Source organism: Protopterus annectens, chromosome 9.part0 (genome assembly GCF_019279795.1).
Source record: "Protopterus annectens isolate FY-2018-M chromosome 9.part0, PAN1.0, whole genome shotgun sequence".
Taxonomy (NCBI): domain Eukaryota; kingdom Metazoa; phylum Chordata; order Ceratodontiformes; family Protopteridae; genus Protopterus; species Protopterus annectens.
The window spans coordinates 796,462,523-796,483,331 of NC_056743.1; the positions used below are offsets into that span (position 1 = coordinate 796,462,523).

Genomic DNA, 20,809 nt, shown 5'->3' on the forward strand with positions numbered 1-20,809 from the left:
CACAAGGATAACACTATGGTCAGATGACAGTCTTCTCACCAATGATAAAAGAAACCTTTCAGGAACGATCTTCACTGACTTTACCAAAGATTTTGGTCTTGTTGACCACCTCCTGCTCCTTTACTCTGTCCCAAAAATGTGTAGTTGGCTCCAACACTGTCAACTGGTTCCAAGGTTTCTTAACAAATAGGTATTTCAGAATCAAAATCAGTTCATCCCCATCACCTCCTGCAGCCATTACCAAAGGAGTGATCCAGTACTCCATATTTGCTCCACTGTTTAAATCTTTTAACAACAAGCAACTCTCCAACCTGCCTAACCTTATCACTTTTTGCACAGAAGACATGGCTATCCTTTAATCCAGTCCCTCACATTCAACTATTCACAGACTCATTCAGACCTCCAGTCCGTTAATTCTTGGCTAAACAACCACAAGCTACTTTTAAATTCCTCCAAAACAAAATGTATGACATTTGGAACCCCAAAAAGCTGTAAAAAAACCCTGAAAAACTCTGCATTGCAAATTTGAATAGTACTCCAATGGAAACAACCACATTATTTAAATAACTAGGTTTATAGTTGGACCAATCACTTAGCTTCCATAACCACATCAAAAACACCAGGAAATAGATCAATTCTCTTTTATTCTGGTACTAGAAAATCTCTCTCTCTAGGCCAGCTACAGCTGCAAAACAGGCAGAGACACCCTACTTGTACAACTTGAATACAACTCTCCATCATAGCCATAACCAATAAAAAATAGTCATCCATTCTAGAATCCACTGAAAACAAAATCTGTTGACTCATCTTCCAGCTCCCCCACACCTCAAGAACACCATTCTCTCTAAAACCAGATAGCTCCTAATCTCCTGCAGAGTTCAGCTACTTCCTAGGATCTCTTCTTTTCAAAACAATTTTAACCAGGTGCTTTCCCGCCTCTTGCTGCCAAACTCCATAATAAAATGATCCTCTACAACTTCTCCCAATTCACTCCTTTACCCCAGAGCCCCCCAACCAACCCACACTGTAGTGACCCACTCCTTCTCCATTTTTGTACCCAAAATCTGTTAATCTCCTCTTCCCCCACTTTCATACCACAACTCAAAAGACACGTCCATCAAAAATCTGACAGAAAGTGCTTTTCTACTGGACATATCACCTAACTCCCCCTTCACATACTTCACTTTTGCTTTGACCCTCTGTCCTTACCTGCAGCTTACCTGCCATACTTACTACTAAAATGAATCCACATTTGATTTTCTACTCTGTTAATATTATTTGCTCATTGTTTCAATTGTCTACAGGACTCTCTACTTTATCTGATTACTTCCTATTGGTGAATTAGTTTGGTTTTATTTTTTGTAAAAGTATTCACCCAGGCTGTATTTGCAAATGGTCTACTGTGATCAGTGTACTTCCACGGTAAACAAACATGCAAACAGAAAAAAAAAATGCAATGCTTAGTAGTTCAGGTGTCAGTTTTTCCAGCCAAGTTGGCTAGATGGCAGAATGCAGTACTTGTTCTTAAAGATTCTAATATAAATTTCTTGTATTATAATAATAATTATAATAACAATGATAACAATCTGGCTGATCTTTAGGTACCAAGTTTGCAAGCTTGGTGGGTAAATGACTGAGAAATACATATGATTCTGTCCAGAGAGGGCTGGAATAATTCAAATGTGTACAAAAGATTTTAATTTATCTTTAAGAGTCTTTGCATTTTCTTGGGTTTTACCTTTATAAGTCCTTGGTAGGGAACAAAAAACAATTATCTACCAGTCCCCATACAAAGTCATTTTTAGCAGGGTTTTAAAGGGAGATGGGTGAATGGACGATAAGCAGGAAACTATGTACAGATGAAACAGCATGGGGTGGGATGATGAAAAAAAAATAATAGAACCAAGAAGTGTTATGTCCTTGCTCACATAATTTCTGAGGGAGTGATCTAAATCCACAGTGACAAGTTAACAAGATAAGGCAAAGTGGCTCTAGCTAAAACTAGAACATGTGTGTGAATATGTTATACTAACGACTGGAGCAAGCAGAACTGACATATTTGTGTAGGCCTGCATTATAAATTTGCAAGCACATTACTACGCAGAGAAGTCATCTTGATTTGATACGAGAATACACGAATACATAGCAACAAAAACACTGTCAAGTTGGAGGTTATTGGAGAGGGTAACTTAGTAAGCACTGCCATAGCTCTTAACCTTCCATCTCCAAAAATGTGGAACATTACTTCTGACAATGTGGAACAATGGGCTAAATAACACTGGCTAGACTTTGACCAAACTGCAATCTTCCTTCTTAATCTGTGACTAACTTTTTGTAGATGAATTCATGCAATTCAGTATTACTTACCCTGGATATTTGTTTAGAAAATCTTAACTATGAATAGGTGATAAACAATTTCAATGTACAGCAAGGAAGTTTAAGACACAAAAACAAAGATCTGTTCCTCACAATGAGGTGTAGTTGAAAAATAGTTGTGAAGGGTGCACTAATGTTTACATATTTACAAGAAAAGCTGTTCCACTCTTGTACAAGGAAGGCTCTCATCTTTGGTCTGTATTTAGGTGATTATGTTACGATACATAAGAATGAGCTTAATTCATAATAGTATGTGTGCACGGTTTGAGGATTAGGATGGTCCAGTCTTAAATTTAGGTACCGGAAAACTGAAAATTGGGGAGAAAGAATACAATACATGCAATATGAGGGTTTCACCTGTGAAACAGATAGTTGGTCATGAAAGATATGCTTGTTATCAGGTATATATTGGAAAAAGACCAAATACACATTAACAAAGAACAGAGGCAGTTGGTGAAATTTAGAAAAGGCAGCTGTAATACAAAAATGGTGATTTATATGGCCAAGTACAGTGCACGTACCAGTTACTATACAGGCAAAACAGAAAGATGTTTCAGGAAGCGCATATACGATCACATCTACAGTACATCGAAAAAAGATTCCACAAATGCCTTATCTAGACATGTTGAGAAAATGGGGCTATACATGAATTTATATTCGCCATATTAGATAACATACAGATAGATCCCAGAGGTGGGGATTTTAAGAAAATGTTAAACTTTAGAGAAGTATGGTGGCAGTTATTTCTCGATGCAACCACCCCACCGGGATTAAACAATTTTATTTCATGTAAGCCCATTTTGGAGATGGACATCAAGTAAAACATTTCTTATGACTGCCAAGGAGTTTATAAGATTCTTTATAATTACATAGTAAAAACTATTTTTAGATAGGATAATACCCAGTTTGAATTGACAACTCGTCATGAAATAGGGTAGATATTTATACAATTTACAAACTCCATACATTCTAGTATTATTGTTTATAACATAACTAATCAAGTTACAGTTAGGATAGTTGGAATCAAATTAGTGATTAATTATGCAGATTAGTAGTGCGAAGGTTTGAGGAATTTGTTTAAAAGCTATTCATTATTTATTGCATTTAGTGTCCAAATTATGTATTTTTAATATTTATATTTTTTATTGTTTTTAACATTCATATGCTAGTTATTATTTTATATTTTATAATTATTGTGTTAGCATATTATAGTTTAGAGAGACTGGTTAGGTATACGTATAGATATCTAATTTCTGACTGCTGCTTTAAGAAGTTTAATGACGTAGACAATGTAACAGCTGATAAAATTGGCGCCAGATTTTGAATTTAAGGCGTTTACAGGACAATGTTGGTGTTCTGATGAAGCTCACATACAGTGAGTGAAAGTGCTTAACCTGTCAGTTCTGTTTTTATGGATGTTTTTAAATTGAATTCATTTTTTTACCTCATGGATGTCTCTATGTTGTGAATAAACTCTCGTCCTCTCATAGAAGGTGGTGGTACACTTATTGGAGTTTCCTGGCAGCTTCGTGTTATCAAGTAAAGGAAATACCATGCTAGATACAAGACACCTTGCATGCAGGAGTCTGCATTTTGTCTAATAAGGCTTGGTGTTGTCCCCACATAAAGATGCGGCTGGCTTGCAACAATGTGACCCGAGAAAGACTGTTACATGTTTAGTTATACACTGATGCAATAAATCAATACTAGGTTGCATCCAGAAAGGTATTTCAGGAAAATATCCCTAGTTCAAGTTTAGTAGGCTGAACAGTAAAGCTGTATTATGTTGTGACCAATATCACATGTTTAGAAATAATGTTATGATGTGCTGCAAAAGTAATGGCAGCATGTTTAGAAGAAAAGCCTAATGAGGCTTAAGTCATAAATGGCACTTCAGTGAGGCCTGCTTGATGGGCACAAATCTGTACACCTACTTAGTTACAAGTGGTGCTGCTGCTCAATGCAGATAACACCAGAAGGAAAGAAATGGATTCACTACATGCTAGGGATTAAAGGATACAAACCCTAGGATTCAGAAAAGGGCTTAATACTCACGGTAACTGCTCCATACTGGTAGGTCAATTACTGCAACAGTGAGAAAATGCAATTCAGAGTCTGTCAAGACTGTGTTCAGCTCACTAGCATGTCACTGAATCACACATTAGCCCATACTAGAGCTGTTTACAGGGACATGCACACATCTAATCAGCTGCCATCAGAAGGCTTTGGGATGGAGGAACACATCTCAGATATTTACAGAAAAGATGATGTTACAAGGGTGGGCCAAGATGGAGTGAGAGAGGATGAGTGCTTACCCATGGATCCAAACAATTCAAAGCACTTATGGAAGCACTTGGGTGTGCATGCAGTTCAAAGTACAAAGTCTGCCTATTCAGGATAGGGCATTTTACTGGCTTTTGTGAGGTAGATAGAAAATCAGAGACAGTGCAAGGTAGTAAACATGTAAAAACACTATGTGCATTAGGTTAGTAATACCAGAAGGGATGCAAACAACATTTGAGTAGAAGAGCAAGACAGATCAGCAAGGAAGCTGGGCATGGCAAAGATTACAGGCCCCAACAGATACCAAATGGAACATGAATGAATGGATTGTGACTCCTGCATTTTCAGCTATCTCAGGATCCTGTATTTGGTATCATCCAGTTGGCTCTCCTTTACATGCCTAGCAAATTAGGACAATCTTTAAAGAAATAAAATCATCCCTTGCACACGTCAAAGGAGCTTCAGGAAATAAAATAATGAAGGGAAGCATTAAAAAATCTTTGGCATGTAGCAGAAGATCAGGTCTCATAGGATCACAGAAGTTACAAGGTAACTGAGCTATGAATCCACTTCTGCCTTGCCAATACCCACCCTGTACAAGGTAAAAAGATTTCCTAACCACTGTTGCAGCATGATGGTCAAACGAGAGGGAGTTATCCACCCAAGTACTCAGGTCTCTTACTAACTTCTCATTTTGAAGTGGTGTGTCTTTTCTACACTGTAAGCTGGAATTATGGGTGGCCTACAGGTTGCGACAATGTTACACTTTTAGCACTGAATTTGACCCATTTTTTGCATGTCAGCTATTGACAAGTGTACGCTCCTGTTAAGAGTACCTGTATGTCAGAATAAGATTTGATGATGGCTCTCAGCTTACAATCAATCCTTCACGACTTTGCTAACCAAGCAAATAATTGCTAGTAATAATTTTCTTATGATGCAACTTAATATTAAGTACCTGATGGTTTGCATCCTTTTTAATGTCCAAACAATGCTTTGTCTGAATCACTAACAATGTTTTTTTTAAATCTGTATCATTTTTTTTTCTGAGAAACATAGCAAAGTCATTGGGAAGAATAGCAGTTTGGCACCCAGACATCAGTTAAGAGGTAGTTGAGCTGTAGAGGTAATTGCCGGAACAAAGCACATCAAAGTTTGTTCAGGAATTAAGAAAAGAAACTATTAAAATCATACCAGATGTGTTTGGGGAAAGGCGAATGGCAGTGTTCTGTGGTGGCTCATTGTAAAGCACTGTTCTATAGTGGCTCGTGGAAGGCTGCATTTTTATAGGGAAGCCTGGTAGAGGGATGGCACAGGCTTATACAGCTTGGCAGTCCTTCTAGCAGGTTGTGGCCAACCCCCCCAATGGCTTAGGACCCTGAACACAGGATGGACCTGTACACATTTTGCTGAATACCAGGCAGGCTGGGGTCAAGGCCTAGAACCCATTGGTGACTGTAGGTCTTCGTAGAACCTTCAACTTCAACATCAACTTTTCATGTCTTTCATGTTTTTATTGGAAGTGCCTGTTAACGCTCATGAAATGAGCAGGCCTGACTAGCATCCTTCCAAGTACTGCCTTCTGACATCTGAAGATGACCACTTATTGCATTGTTTACTGAACTGATTTACATGCAAAAGGTTAACTGCAATGAATAGATGATGCACTTAATTAACGGAAAACTGGTTTTCAATACAATTAGCTTAATAAATGCATGGCTACGGTCACTTCATGCCAGCACATCTGTTTATGTTTACTTGGTAAGTGTAAGCATGCTTTCCTCCAAAGACAATGATGTGGACAAGGCATTGTAGACCCTATTGTATTCGCTTTGTTGGAAATAAAGTTTGAAGTTTGGGTAGGGGTAAAGAGAAGTACAGGATTAGCAGGACATGACAAAGGCAAAGGAGTGCAGGGAGAATTACACAGGCAGCTGGGACAGGGGAAAGGACAGGTAATAAAATGGAGAGGAACAGAGTCATTGAGCACAGAAAAACCCAACCACCCATACTTCTTCAGGCAAGTGAGGAGAGCATAGAAGGTCAAGGCCTTGCTGACCAAGCAGAGTGATCAAACTAAGGCAGGAAGGCATTTTCTGCCCCCCCCCCAGATTTTTTTCAGGTTTTTCTTTCTTGCAGTAAGAATTATAGCTAGAATACAGTGTTGCACCCATGGTTCTGTGTAGAAGGGCAGCCTTGGAAGAAAAAAATGTAATGGGGGGGCTGGATGCAGAGCAGCACAGGCTTGGACAGCTTAGCTCTCCTTTTAGCAGGCTGTGGCCACAGGTAGCACCCAAGGGCCCTGAAGGTTTGGATAGACCATCACATGCTTTGCTGGATAACCTTCTTTGCTTTGCACCCCCCTCAGGCTTTGTGTCATATTTTCAAGTTTTATTGGGGGTGTTTGTAAATGTTCATGAGATGGACTGGCATCCTTCCAAGTACTTACCTCTGCTCATATATGATGACTGTAGTTTGTTAACATTATTATACCAATTTATTACCAATTAATTGATTATATTAATTTATTAATTTTCAACAATCAGTTAGATGGCTTAACTCTTGCTCCCCTTTCCTCTCTATCCAAACTGGAGTACTCCAAGGCTCCATCCTTGGCCCTAAAGATTCAACATCTTTACCAATAACTTCCATATTTCTTGTGATCACTCCTCTATTGTCCAATATGCAGATGATTACACATTGATATCGGTCTCTGAAAACTTGTCAGACCTGTTAACTACTAGACAAAACGTATTTTCTTCTGTAGAAATATGACCCAGTGATGATCAGCTCATCCTCAATCCCAATTAAAAAAAGCTCCTCCTTTTTCTGCCCAACTTCCTCTCCCACTGTAAATCTACCTTTTCAATCTCTTCTCTCAACAACACTATATAAAAGTTGAAACACAAGCTAAACTCCTCGGCACCATTATTGATGACCAACTAAAATTTGACCTAGATATCCACAAAGCATCAAAAAACCCCACCAAAAATTAGACCTACTTTACAGAAATAAAAGATACCTTGGTGCAGAATCCAAACATGTCCTTGCTTGAACTTTACTACCCACCCTCTATGCCTTCCCCTATCCTGACTAACCTACAATCTTCCCTTATTTACAAACTCAAATCACCATACAATAAAGTTGCTAGATTTGCTATAAATCATCCCTACTCCTCCCACCTTTGCCTGGCCCTAGAGAAACTTCACTGGCCTGAACTCCCACATCAACTTACTCTCACAACTCCAAGCTGCTCACTCCCTTCTCAATAATCCCACTACCTGCCCATCACTTTCCAAACTTCTATCCTATTACACCCCCAATCGTCCTCTTCATATTTCCAACTAACTCTTACTACTGACCTATAAACCCTGTATAAATATAGGCAAAATTCTTTACTCTCTCATAGCTGGAAGAAACTCCCATTACATATCAGAAGTATAACTAATGCCAACAACTTTAAAAAGACAGTACAATATCATCTGCTAAACTCCAAGATCTGTCACTGCAAACACCCACTTAACCTCCTGTATACCTCTGTCTATTCACACTTTACAACCTCTACTTACGAAGTGTCTTGGCACTACTTCTACTTCTTGCAAATATTAGAAAATGCTAGCTTTTCAGTACTGTAACTAAACTGTTTGTATGCGGTGGTGGTGCTGCGGTAGCATTGTCGCCTCACAGTAAGACGTTGTCCCGTTCGATTCTCAGTTAGAGAGTCTTCTGTGTGGCGACATGCGTGAATGGGCGTTCCTTCGTTGCAGGTTGTGCGTCAGGCCCGGCAAGTTGGCACGTAAAAATCTACTGCCAATCATTAGCAGACCGGAGTTCTGCTGTGGCGACCCCTAACCGGGAAAAGCCGAAAGACACAACAACCACCTTATGTGACAACTATAATTTCCTTCTGTATACCGGCATTTTAGTTTGTACTCTATTTTACCTTATGTATAATGTTTCTTTTACGTTTTATTGCTGTAGACATTATTGGAGCTTTTCTCCTGGGTCTTCACTGAAAATGTTTTTTTTTTTTGTAACCAAGCTGGACCAACCCAGTTAAATGTGAAATAAATAAACAAACACATTTGCATACAATGTTGGCTACCTGCATGAAACCGGTGATCACATTAAACAAATAATACGCTTTGAATACAATTGTCTTTAATATACGTATGGATTTGGTGATTTCATGCCATTACATGCGTCTTTGGTTATATGGTACATGTAAGCATGTCTATTCCCACCCAAAGGCAAAGAGCGAATGGAACTAATCACCATTTTTATTAATTAATTTATTTATTTACTGGGAAGTTCCAACTGGACACAGGTCCTTTTTCACCGGAGGCCCAGGGAGAAAAGCTCCACACAAGAAATAGCAACAGAGCACATGAAAAACAACTGTAATACAAATAACAGTAGTAATACACACAATAGCTAACATGGTAAATATGAACAACATAGTTACTTGCAGAACAATTAAAAAAACATACAATAGCCAATGATACAAGCAATAGCAACTTTGTATACATACAATTTGACACGGTACTGAAAGGGATTCTCCAGCCACGAGACTGCTAATCCAGAGTAGTAATATACTCACAGACCTATGAGATATTACTGTAATCTGAAACAGTTTATAAAGCAGATATTCATCAAAATGGTAGAATGAGCTGGAGAAAAGCTAAGGGAATATCATGGAAGAATGTAGAAGTAGACAGGAGTCTGGGGAGGTAGTAGAAGTGGTGTTGAAAGTAAGTAGAAGTGAGGTAGTTGAAGATGTTTTAGAAGCTGAGATAAAGGGAGGTAGTTCAGAGCATTAAAGGAGGGTATTAGAGATGAGTAGTGGTGGGGAGGGAGTAGGGGAAGCCAGAGCCTACAGAGGAGAGATAGCAATGATCAGACAGTGGAAAGCAGGGTGGTTAGAGGAGGGGAAAGGTAAGGAGAGGAAAGAAGGTGGGATTATTAGTCAGGATTGGTGCATGGACATAACCAGTGACCTTTGAAGTGGGTTTTTAGTGCAGTTTTGAAGAGAGTGCAAGATGATAGTGTGGTTATGGGGGGGGGGTGTTCCATAACCTGGCTATTGTGCAGGAGAAAAGAGTTTCTCCAGCTGAGTTCTTGGCTTTGGTTAGTTGAAGTTGTTTTGTTTTTTTTTTGTTCCTGGAGCGTTGTGGTCTGGTGGTATGGTAGGGCTGGAGAAGATTTTGAAGGGGTGGGACTTTAAGAGAATAGTTTACTATCTTGTGTGCAAGAGATAGTTGATTCAGGTGTACAAGTTGAGGGAGTTTGAGCCAGTCAAGTTCCCCAAGTAAGAGAGAGTGGTGACTGCGATAGGATGCTCCAGTGGCAAATTTAGCAATTTTGTTGCAACAAGCCTGAAGCTTGTTTAGGTCTGTTTGAGGTTGGCAAGTATAGGAGAAGCATAGAGTAAAGTGGAGATACGGTGTGAACTGGCAACAGAAATCCTGGCTGTTTTGTTGAGGAATTGTTTGTTTCTATATAGGGCTCCTAGTTTTTTGTGAAGTTGTTTATGGTTCGCGAAATGTGAATGTCAAATCTGAGATAGCTGTCAATCTCAACAGCAAGTAGTTTGGTGTGTTCTGTTGGGGAGATGATGGTACTGGCAAAGGCTAGGATATTAAAGTGGGGGTTGGAAAGGTTAGATTTTGTGGGTTGGAAGATGAGGAGTTTAGTCTTGTTTGGGTTGAGAATTAAATGGGCATCAGATAGCCAAGTTTCCATAGAGGAAAAGGCTTCCTGGGTAATCTTATGAATTCAGGTATTGTCAGGGCTGAGCAGATGAGGGTGGAGTCATCTGCATACTGAATGAGAGAGGCCTGTTTGGTGGCTGTGAAAAGATTATTGGTGAAGAGTGAGAATAGTAGGGGTCCAAGGATGGATCTCTGGGGAACACCAAGTGTGAAAGGAAGTCGAGAAGATAGTTCATTATTCCAAACAATCGATTGTTGGTGATCAGACAGCTATGTAACCAGTCTGTAGATGATTGGGAAAAGGATAGGTTAGTGATAACAGAGATTACTTGTTTGTGACAAATCACGTCAAAAACCTTAGATAGATCCAGGAATATGGCAGAGAAGAACAGGCCATCATTTCTTTGCTGAAGGATAGTGTTAGTGAAAGACAGCAAGGCGGTAGCAGTGCTGTGAAAAGACCTGAAGCCATGTTGGGTGCTGGAGAGGAGGTTATTAGTTAGGAGGTAGTCCTGGACTTGAGAATGGATGCATCTCTCAAGTATCTTGGAAAGAGGGGAAGAGACAGTAATTGAGAGTTCAGTGGATGAGCTACCTTTATGGAGGGGTATAATGTGGGATATTTTCCAGTGTAGAGACATAGCATTAATCGAGATAGAGACTGGGTAGTCTAAGACTTAGGCTGCTATTTTTAGGCATTCTTAGTGGAGATTCTCATCAGCTAGTTTTGTAGGCTTAAGTTTTAGTAGAAGTTTTTTTTTTTTTATGTTGGAAGTAAGTACTGCAGTAAATGAAAACAGTGAGCACAGTATTTGATGTTGATGTGGGGAGGGGGTTGTGTTGTTTAGCCAAAACTTGTATGGTTTCAGTAAAGTGTTTTGTTGAATGAGTCATCACTTCAAAAACATAAATACAAATAAAGCACGCAAGCACACGTCATTAGCCATTTTGTAGTAAAACAGTAAGCATTAATTAAACAGGCGTCGTAATTATTGCGCTGATAAAACGTTTTTTACTCTTCAAAAATACATTACAAAATATTTACTACAACAGCAGTTTTCCAATTGATTATTATTAAAATAAAACGCATCCTTGATTTAGAGCCTTTACCCCTGATTTTTGATCGAAAGGTTTGAGAGATACTTTGCTTACTTACAGGCTTCAGCACTCGGGCCACCTCAGTTAAAACTGTCTACACGTTCTGCACGGAGCAAAGTACCAGCGTAGCGACCACCACATCTACAGATCCATCGGCTACCCTGTGCATGTCCTCCGCAGGGCCGAATACCTTTTCTAGTTGGAGGTGTGGGTACATCTTCTTATTGTCCTGCAGAAATTTGTTAAAATGGGGGTTACGATCTACACAGATGACCCTGGTACCCCGGGGGTAGAACTGGAAGTTAGCACCTGTACCACAGCCTATCTCCAGCACGGTTAGTCTGCCCTTTTGTACGGCGAAATTCTCAATGTTAAGGAAAAGGTCCCGCTTGGTCTTAGCCATCAGCTTATTAAAATGTTTAGTAAGCCGGTAAAGTATATGCGGGAAAAGTAACCTGTAAAGGGGGCTCCATATCCCCACCTGGTTGAGCAACCACAATGGTAATACAAGTATCTTCATAAAGAAATTGAACACTGCATTGGCAGTGGATACCATATTTAAGCTGAAACAGGTACAAACACTCGTCAAATCGGATCGTTTTACTCTTCTTGGTGTGTTCCACACCTTGACTAAGGTGCACTTGACGGCTCAAGGCGTTGCGCAGTGGGGGAAGAGTAACGAGTAAATGGCACAAGTTTGTTGAGCTACCATTTGCCCATTTTGGCCAGTTGTGTCCTGGGGGAATGGACGGACTAAGTAATGGGTACTCCTGAATATTTCATGAAACAACACAAGCAAATTAAATGCAACAAGAATAAGCTTTTATACTGGTAATAAAGGTGAATTTCTACCCTCTGCACTAAGTCTCACCTTATGCGTTTGAAGGGAGAGTAACTCTGCTCGTTATGAGGCCCACCTATTGGGCTGCACTGCAGTGCTATAAATAGTAAATGAAGCTCTACCTACGCTCATCAGTCTATGAAACGACAGTGTTAAACTATTTGCGGTACTAAAACCGTAAATTAACAAGCTGAATTATTCCCGTTAATGAATAACAAATTTATGATACGCGATGTAATAATGTCCGGAAATTACTGGAGGACGCTCTTATCTGAAATGTGAAAAAAGGAGGCTGGAGAGTTCGTTGTAGCTGATAAACAGAGATTTACGTTACTGAGAAGTGTAAAGGGCTCGATTCAAAGGAGATATCCCTTACCCAGAAAGGTGCAAAGCCACAGTATCCCTAGTATTTATTACACCAAGGATCACAAAATAAAGAATAACAAATTAGATATTTCAGCATAGGTTACGACACACCATAATGGAGGACACGTCACGTTGCACTGTACCGCCCATCTGTCAGACACAGTCCAGTAATGTGGCGAAATTGAAGTGTATTAACCCACCACCGAGTTCGTGCAGGAATGGGCGTGCCCGCCGTGATTGACATGTGGGAGGGCGGGATTAACAACGGCTATGTGCCGTGATTGACATGCAATGTTAATATAACGGCAAATCCATAGAATTAAAAATTGAGCATTTAATAAGCACAAACACATGCTAATAATGACATTCGAGCAATCAGTCCCTTTCCATTAGAATAATAAAATGTTTTACGGTGTAAGAGGTTGTGGGTGTCTCTTTTTAGTCTAAGTTCACGAAATAAAGAAACAGGCACAACTTGCCTTTGGACTTTGCGCAATTAAAAAAAAAAAAGATTTCGCCATTTGTTTGAGTAAGTGCAACTGTTTTAAGTTGGTATATATAAGTTTGAGGTAAGATGCTTACCCCCAACATTGGGGGTGTGCAAGAGAGCTTGATCCCCCCTAAAAAACACTTTTTGGCATATTCACTTTAGTACACTCATAGTAGAAGCAAGCAGATGAAATAGGAAGAGTTTTTTTAAAGAGGAGAATAAAACTGCTTTCTGACCATGCAACTTCACAACCGAAAGCCAATCCTCTTAGTGCACAGAAAAGGTTTCCATTACTAGAATGTCAAAGAAAAATATATTTTTTTCTAGAGCATAGTGGAGGTTCTCTGTATATAGCTAGGTGCTTCTGTGTGAATTGGGGGGGGTCCTAAAAATGAAAAATTTGTAACAGATATTTCATGTTCATCACCAGGGTCAGACTTCTAGGAAAAGCACAAATTTGTCATTGTTTATCACTAACATATTACCCTCCTCCTCCAAAGGGAGAAATTATGTTTCCTTTATAATCGGATCTTTTTGTGCGATTAACTTGTGTTTTGGTTGCATTCACAGATATCGCATATACCTTGTGTTAGTCAAACGGTGGGCAGTGCAGTCAAAATGTTCATAGGCGAGGCTTGCTATTGCACGTCTGGTGGTGTAATACACTTCAATTTCGCCCAGTAATGGTTCTGTCTTCTTTAAGCAATAACACTAGTTATAAATATAACGTGACACAAAACAATTGCCAAAAATCTAAAAAAATGTATGTTTGTTATTGCGTGTATTTTGTGACGATATTTTACTACGATGCACTGTAGCAAGCCCCACCTCTGTATGACATTGGTTGAGATTTTAATGATGTCATACTCTTACTTTTTGAAGAAATAAATGTTTGCCTAAAGTAAGTTGCTCTTAAGAAGATGAGGAGTAAAATATATGCGTCGTAACGTCCAGCAAGAGGCTTTAATCCCCACACTCTCCACCATAATATTGCACAGTGCTTAAAATTATGTATAGGAGGGAGGCGGGCGGCAGCTCCAGCCCCGTTGCTGGATGATGTAGCTGTCATTAAGGCAGAAATACCCAACACTAGAGTTTCTGATTTTTTAACTTTTATCTAACTAAACATTTTAATATTGACAAAGTACAAATTTAGAATAACATTAAAAAAGGGTACTTTTCCGTTATCAGGGCAACACTGTCAATGAGCGGTTTGGCATTTTTTTTCTGTTATAAGCCCAACATCGGAAAAGAACACTTTTTTTTTTTGCCTATAATGCGGAAATTAGTACTGATACCCTTATTTTCCCTAAATTATTTCTGAGCAACTTTTCTGTGATCACAACACTCGTAATGACCGGTTTCACTTTTAAGCCCGTCATCGGAAAAGAACATTTTTTTTTTGGCTGGAAAGCAGAAATCAAAAGCTATAAAGTAATTGTTCTTCCTGTTATCGGCCCCACATCAGAACAGAACTGAGTTGTGTAAAAAACTAAATTGTGTTTCCTTTGTAAAAAAGCCAAATTGTGTTTGTTTTGATTACTTGGAAAGCAAGTTATTTATGTTGTCACGGCAACACTTTCCAACTTGTAATTGCCACTGTAAAGGAACTGCGATGCTAAGTAATACCTGTTTTCACATTGAAAACTAAAGTGCACCTCAAGCCTGGCAAGATAATAACAAACAGAATGAGTACTTCACATTTACTTCATTTCCAGTACTGACAAACACGGTCATTTAGGATGCAGCAGCAACACTAAGTCACCGAAGCTAGTGTAAGAAAACAGTTTTTATTGGTAACAGCTGTTTTCTGATTTAAAATGTAAAGCGCATCAAGCCATTACAGCTGTGTGAGGCTGTAAAGCACAGGTGTAATATGCCAAATACAGATTACTCGACTTTTTCATAAAAGAAGGGCAATATTACACTTCTTAAAACAAAATCAACTCTTCTTACAATTCAGTGTGTGTTAACATTCAAGTTGAAACTGTTGCCCTGTTAATGGAAAAGTACCAAAAAAGTCCCAGCTTCCACATTTAAATAATAACCCAGCTGGTATGTCAGTAAAGTCGGAAACAACCACACCTGAGCGAACTTGGATGATGAATCCTAAGGCAACCTATCCCCAGGGTTAATATACTCTAACCCTAACCATGACCTGTGCTCTATCTACACTTCTGAGAGCTAAAGTGAGACAAGCCTGTTGACAAGGGGGGGGGGGGTATCCACCGCTGCTACTGACTGATGATTATCCAATATCAAACTGCCAAGGTATCCAAGTGGGTGACAGAAAATGAAGAAACTGACAGCCAGTCAAGGAATCGTAGACACAGCTAGACTGTCTTGGAGGAAATAGCCCGTACCATGCAGCAGATAGGTAGTCAGGAAAGTAGGATGAGGAAGGGGGTTGTGTAAAGACAGATGGGTAGTCAGAGGAAGAATATAAAGACACGGGCAGGTAGGATCTTACAAATGCCTTCTACGAACACCTCCAGGACTGCATGGATCAGGCAATCCCTAATAAAACCAAGACTCTTTCTACCAAGGGCAAACGTCCAGTCTGGTGGACCCCAGCCATAAACAAACTTTACAATAAGAGGAGAAAGCTGTTACATGATAGAGCAAAATCCATAAAAAAGAGAAGACACCCTTGATCATTATTAGTAAAAAAATACGAGCACTCATAAAATCATCCAAGGCCAACTTTGAGAGAAAAATTGCCATAGATTCAAAAGACAATCATAAGGCCTTCTTCAGCTATGTTAGAAACCTGGGTGGAATCTCCCAGATATGCTCAGAATTAGTCCAAAATGATACAAAAATCACTGAACCCACAGACATTGCCAACATACTGGCGGACAGGTTCAGTGCAAACTTCACCCCTCTCCCCAAAAGGAGAGATAACTATCCCAGTGGAGTGTAGCCTCCCAGACATCTCAAATGCGCAGGTGAAAGCTGCTCTCTCTAAAGCTAAAAACACAGCATCAATGGGACCGGATGGTGTCCCCGGCTGTGTGCTACACGAACTCAATGAGGAACTAAACCCGCACATAAGGCAGCTGTTTAATCCTAGCCTTACCACAGGATACGTGCCCAAGGAGTGGCGTACGGCAACTGTGGTCCCACTCCACAAAGGCGGTGCCTCTACGGACCCTGGTAATTACTGCCCCATAAGCTTAACAAGCCTGGTCTGCAAAGCTATGGAGAGGATCATAATGGAACTCATAAACAAAGACATAGGGGACTTGCAGACATTGAACCCGACCCAGTTTGGCTTTGTCAAGGGCAGATCATGCCTTTTGAACTTGGTCGACTTCTTCGAAACAGTCACCAAGGCCATTGATGAGGGAAAGGCAGTCCATACAGCCTACCTTGACCTTGCAAAAGCTTTCGACACAATACCCCACTCAGGTATTATAGAGAAACTTACCAGCTTAAATGTAAACCCATATGTCACAAGATGGGTTGCAAACTGGCTAAAGGACAGAACCCACAGGGTCAGAGTTGCTGGCACCATGTCAGACTCCAAGCTGGTCACAAGTGGTGTCCCACAGGGCTCAGTCCTTGGCCCCCTGTTGTTCGGCATCTACTTCTCAGAAGTACAGGCAAACATAGGAGGACTATGGCTGACAAAGTTTGCAGATGACTGCAAACTGGGCCTCATAGTGGAAAGTACATCGGACACAGATATCCTTCAGAGGGGTCTCACGGAAACTGATAGCTGGTGCCAGAGCCATGGCCTGAAGTTAAATGCCAAAAAATGTATAGTCATACCCTTCGGGAAAAACAAGGTAACCCCAAGCTACCATAGAGGTGGCAATCCACTAAGCACAGAAGAGGTTATCAGGGACCTGGGGACCCAGGTTGACAGTGGCCTTTCTTTTGACACTCACATTGCTAAAGTGGTTAGAAAGACCTTCTACATTGCCCAGCTGATCATGAAGGGATTCACGTCCAGATCAAGTGAGGTCATTGTTCCCCTGTACTCTTCACTTATCAGACCAATGATCGAGTACAATGCCCCATTCGGGATGTATCTCACCCGACACCTGCAGCAATTGGAGAGACCCCAGAAGTTCCTCACCAAAAGGATAAAGGGATTCCAAAATCTGTCATATGCTGCCAGACTGAAGAAACTCCAGCTCTATTCAGTCGCATACCGTCTGCTCAGAGGTGACCTGTGCCTGACATACAAGGCCATGTCCAACCCGGAATTAATGGACATGCTCCACCTCAAAAAATCCAAATCTACCAGATCCACTAGAGCAAGCGACTTAAACCTTAGCACGGATATAAATACGACATGCTGGAGAGATAGATTTGTCACTCAGAGACTCCCTATGCTGTGGAATAAAATCCCGGTCCATGCGAGGCAGAGCACCTCGCTGGCTCTGTTCAAGAGAAATCTTGACCGGTGGATGGGAGATCGTAGGTTTACCCCGGGAATCATCTCTGTGTCACTGCTGGACAGAGGCAAAACAAACTAATGGGCACAATATTTTTTAACATAAGGGGTGGTGTAAGCCACAAAACTTTGGGCTAGGCTTATAAATGCCTTAGGGCAGATAGCCTAGTATAAACCTATGAACCTATGAACCTATCTCTTTTCAACACAGAGAAGAGCAAGGAAGGCACACATTTAAGGATAGAAGCAGCAGTGGTACACAGGAATGAACAGGAGAAGCAATGTGGAAGTAAACATCAAAGAACCCATGATGAACAAAAATCACTGAACTCCTGAAAAGAGTTCAGCAGCATCTGGAAATAATGGGAATTACTAACACTTCAAACTTGAGTGCTTACTACAAGGTAAATGTTTTGGTTAATTTCTTACACACAAACTTTTTGTAAGGTAGTGTTTTTCAAATTACCTGTACTGTATTAAAAAAGTACTTTAGTGCAAAATTAGAGTGTATGTGTATATATATATATATATATATATATATATATATATATATATATATATATATATATATATATAAAGTGTAGGTGCTACTCAGCTGGTGCTTACTGCAGGGAAAATCATGTTGGTGTGTAATATAAGATAAATTATGTGTGACTAATTAAAAAAAAAAAGACTGCAAAGGTTTTGTAAGAGCAGTAAAACTGGTTAGTTACCTTTTTGTTAAGCAAGTAGTTTCTCAACCCCCCCCCTGACTCAATAAGTTTTATGGAGGGAGGGTAAGCAGAGGCAAAATCAGATAGCATTATGCAAGTTATATAAAAAAAAAGGTTTTGTGCCTTTCCACATACAATTCCCGGGGGAAGTCTTTTAGAGTTTTATCTTGGTAATTTTGGGCACTGTAAATGCCTTGGGTTATAAAAGTTTCCTAGCAATCACTAACTCACGTATTCTTGTAAGTTTAGTTTATAAGTGTGCAAAACACACTATTATATAAGTTTTTGCCTTTGGATATTTATATCAGTTTGGTGGAAAGAATTCAGCAGTACAGAACAAGAAAGCTTCGTCAGGTAGAAGTAAATGGTACTCCAGATTTGCTTAGAAATCTGTTAGGCAAAAAAATAAAAAAGAGGGGGGGGGTTGATCTAGCATTCACTTGGGGGAATCTATTTTGCACATAGCCGGCCTTAGGCATAGGCCAACTAGACGGTTGCCTAGGGTGCTGCTCTAGCAGGAAGCACTTTTCCAGTACATATTTGGTGTAGGTAGACTAGAATGGGGTCACCATGAAGCCCTTTTGCCTAGGGCACCAGTTGACCTAAGGCCGTTCCTGATTTTGCATTATAACTCTGTCATGCAAGTTGAGACATACTAGGTAGACTGTTTAGGGAGATATTGGAGAACAGTACCTCCCCAGGTGCACAGTAGCAAGTTCCACCTAAACCCCACCCACCACCCAATACCCCCGATGTGTTCAGATAATGAATGAATATTCATGTTGTCTACAACGGCCACATGAATATTCATTGGGTATTCAGCACGTTAGCTCAAGCGGGCACTACAATTACCTAATGCTAAAGAAACAGCACTATAACTCCAAGTAATATTTTTTTATGTTTTTGCAGGGGGTCAAGACCCCTGCAACCCCAACACCCCTGCAAATTAAATATATCAACTCCAAAATTACACTGCATTGAGGAAAAGGGTAAATTTCCTGTTCCACACTGTACTGCGATCTCCATTCACAACTTTCAAAACTTTGATCAGATGGTGTTGCCCCTATGAATTTCAAAGTTTTGATACTTTGGTCATCTGATAGGTGTCCCTTACAACTTACATTAAATACCTGCAGCATTTAATTCACTGAACACTCACAAATTTACACGGGTGATTGATAGATATGTATAGGGCTACCACCTGTCCCACTTTGCGAGGGACAGTCCCTCTTTGGCCAGTTGTGTCCTGCATAAAAATTGAAAACATGGCAAATGCCCTGAGATATTAGGACAAACATATTTCCTATATTTAATGTAATAGTTGCATAAAACAGTTATTCTGTTTCTGAAACACCTAAATGTTATAAGAAACAGAATAAGCAACTACAATGCTACAAGAATAAGCATTTATGTAGGCAAAACAGTGAAGTTCTGTCCTATGTACCGGCTGTGGGTATGTTTTGCCTTGCAAAATCTGACGTTTGTACAAAACATGTCCCACTTTGGGCATTTGAAAAGGTGGCAACCTTAGATATGTAAATCAACAACCAATGTATGCATGATGGCACTGTCAGATCTGCATGGCAGTCAATCCTGCATCTTTTGCATACAGCATCACAGCCATTTGGCATGTTAATCACACAAGGAATGCCCATTTCTTCACAGACCAACCGAGGAAGCTTATTGTATAATAAATGCTACTCTATAAGCGCATTAAGATAAATTGACAATTTCTTTGAATTACTTATGTATTTCTCTGCATATATCTCTCTTTGGAGTTATTCATGGAGAATGGGTCAGGTCTATACATTTTGATGATTTGCCCACTTTTTTTGTCAGCAACTAGATGTATAACTAAAGCTGGCACCGTGCAACAGTAGTTTAAACAAACATTTCAGTTTACAGCAGCAGCAGATCTATAGGCAAGCATACTTGTACTTTGTAGTGGTCAGATTTTGCAAAATCAGTAAATGAAGATCAAGCTCTCATTTAGAATGGTATCTGAAGAAATAATAATTCCTGTTTTCAGCAAGCTGCAGCAAACCAGGGATACATTTTATATTTCTAAAGGTAGTTTATAGTAGTGTAATACACCACAGAGCCTTTCAAAAGGGAATGCAAACTTGTGTTCTACTTATAGTTTCAATAGCTAACTAAACAAATGCAGGGTAGCAGTATAAATTAAAATGGCTAGAGCTTATTTCTCATGTCATATGGCCCTTATTTTGTTGGTGGGATCACAGATTGAGACTGTTTCAATAGTAGTTTTATTCCTTCTGAAGCTATTGTCATGGTTGGTGAGAGCCAGATTCATAATATTTCAGCAGCAGGAATGAAGAAAGTAGGTAGATGGGTAATAAGGAAATCTTGATAAGGCAGTAAACAGCTGTTGCAGTGTAGTTTTGTGGGTTAACTTCTGCAGGTATATGGCTGAGGCCCAGTTGTGATCAGTAGGGAGTGTTGGTTGAAACAAGAGGAAATGTTTTGTTGAAGTGTATCTCATCATGCATTATTCACATGTTTTAT

General features: G+C 39.8%; 1 protein-coding gene across 1 annotated transcript in view; it reads right to left on the reverse strand.

Annotated features, from left to right (window-relative positions):
• LOC122811535 (methyltransferase-like protein 7A) overlaps positions 1–12,834 on the reverse strand; it is a 260,516-nt gene extending 247,682 nt beyond the window's left edge. The window contains 1 exon segment of the mRNA XM_044083433.1: positions 11,527–12,834. Coding sequence (XP_043939368.1) covers positions 11,527–12,024 — 498 coding nt within the window. The 5' untranslated portion in view covers positions 12,025–12,834.
• Between the last annotated feature and the right edge of the window lie 7,975 nt (positions 12,835–20,809).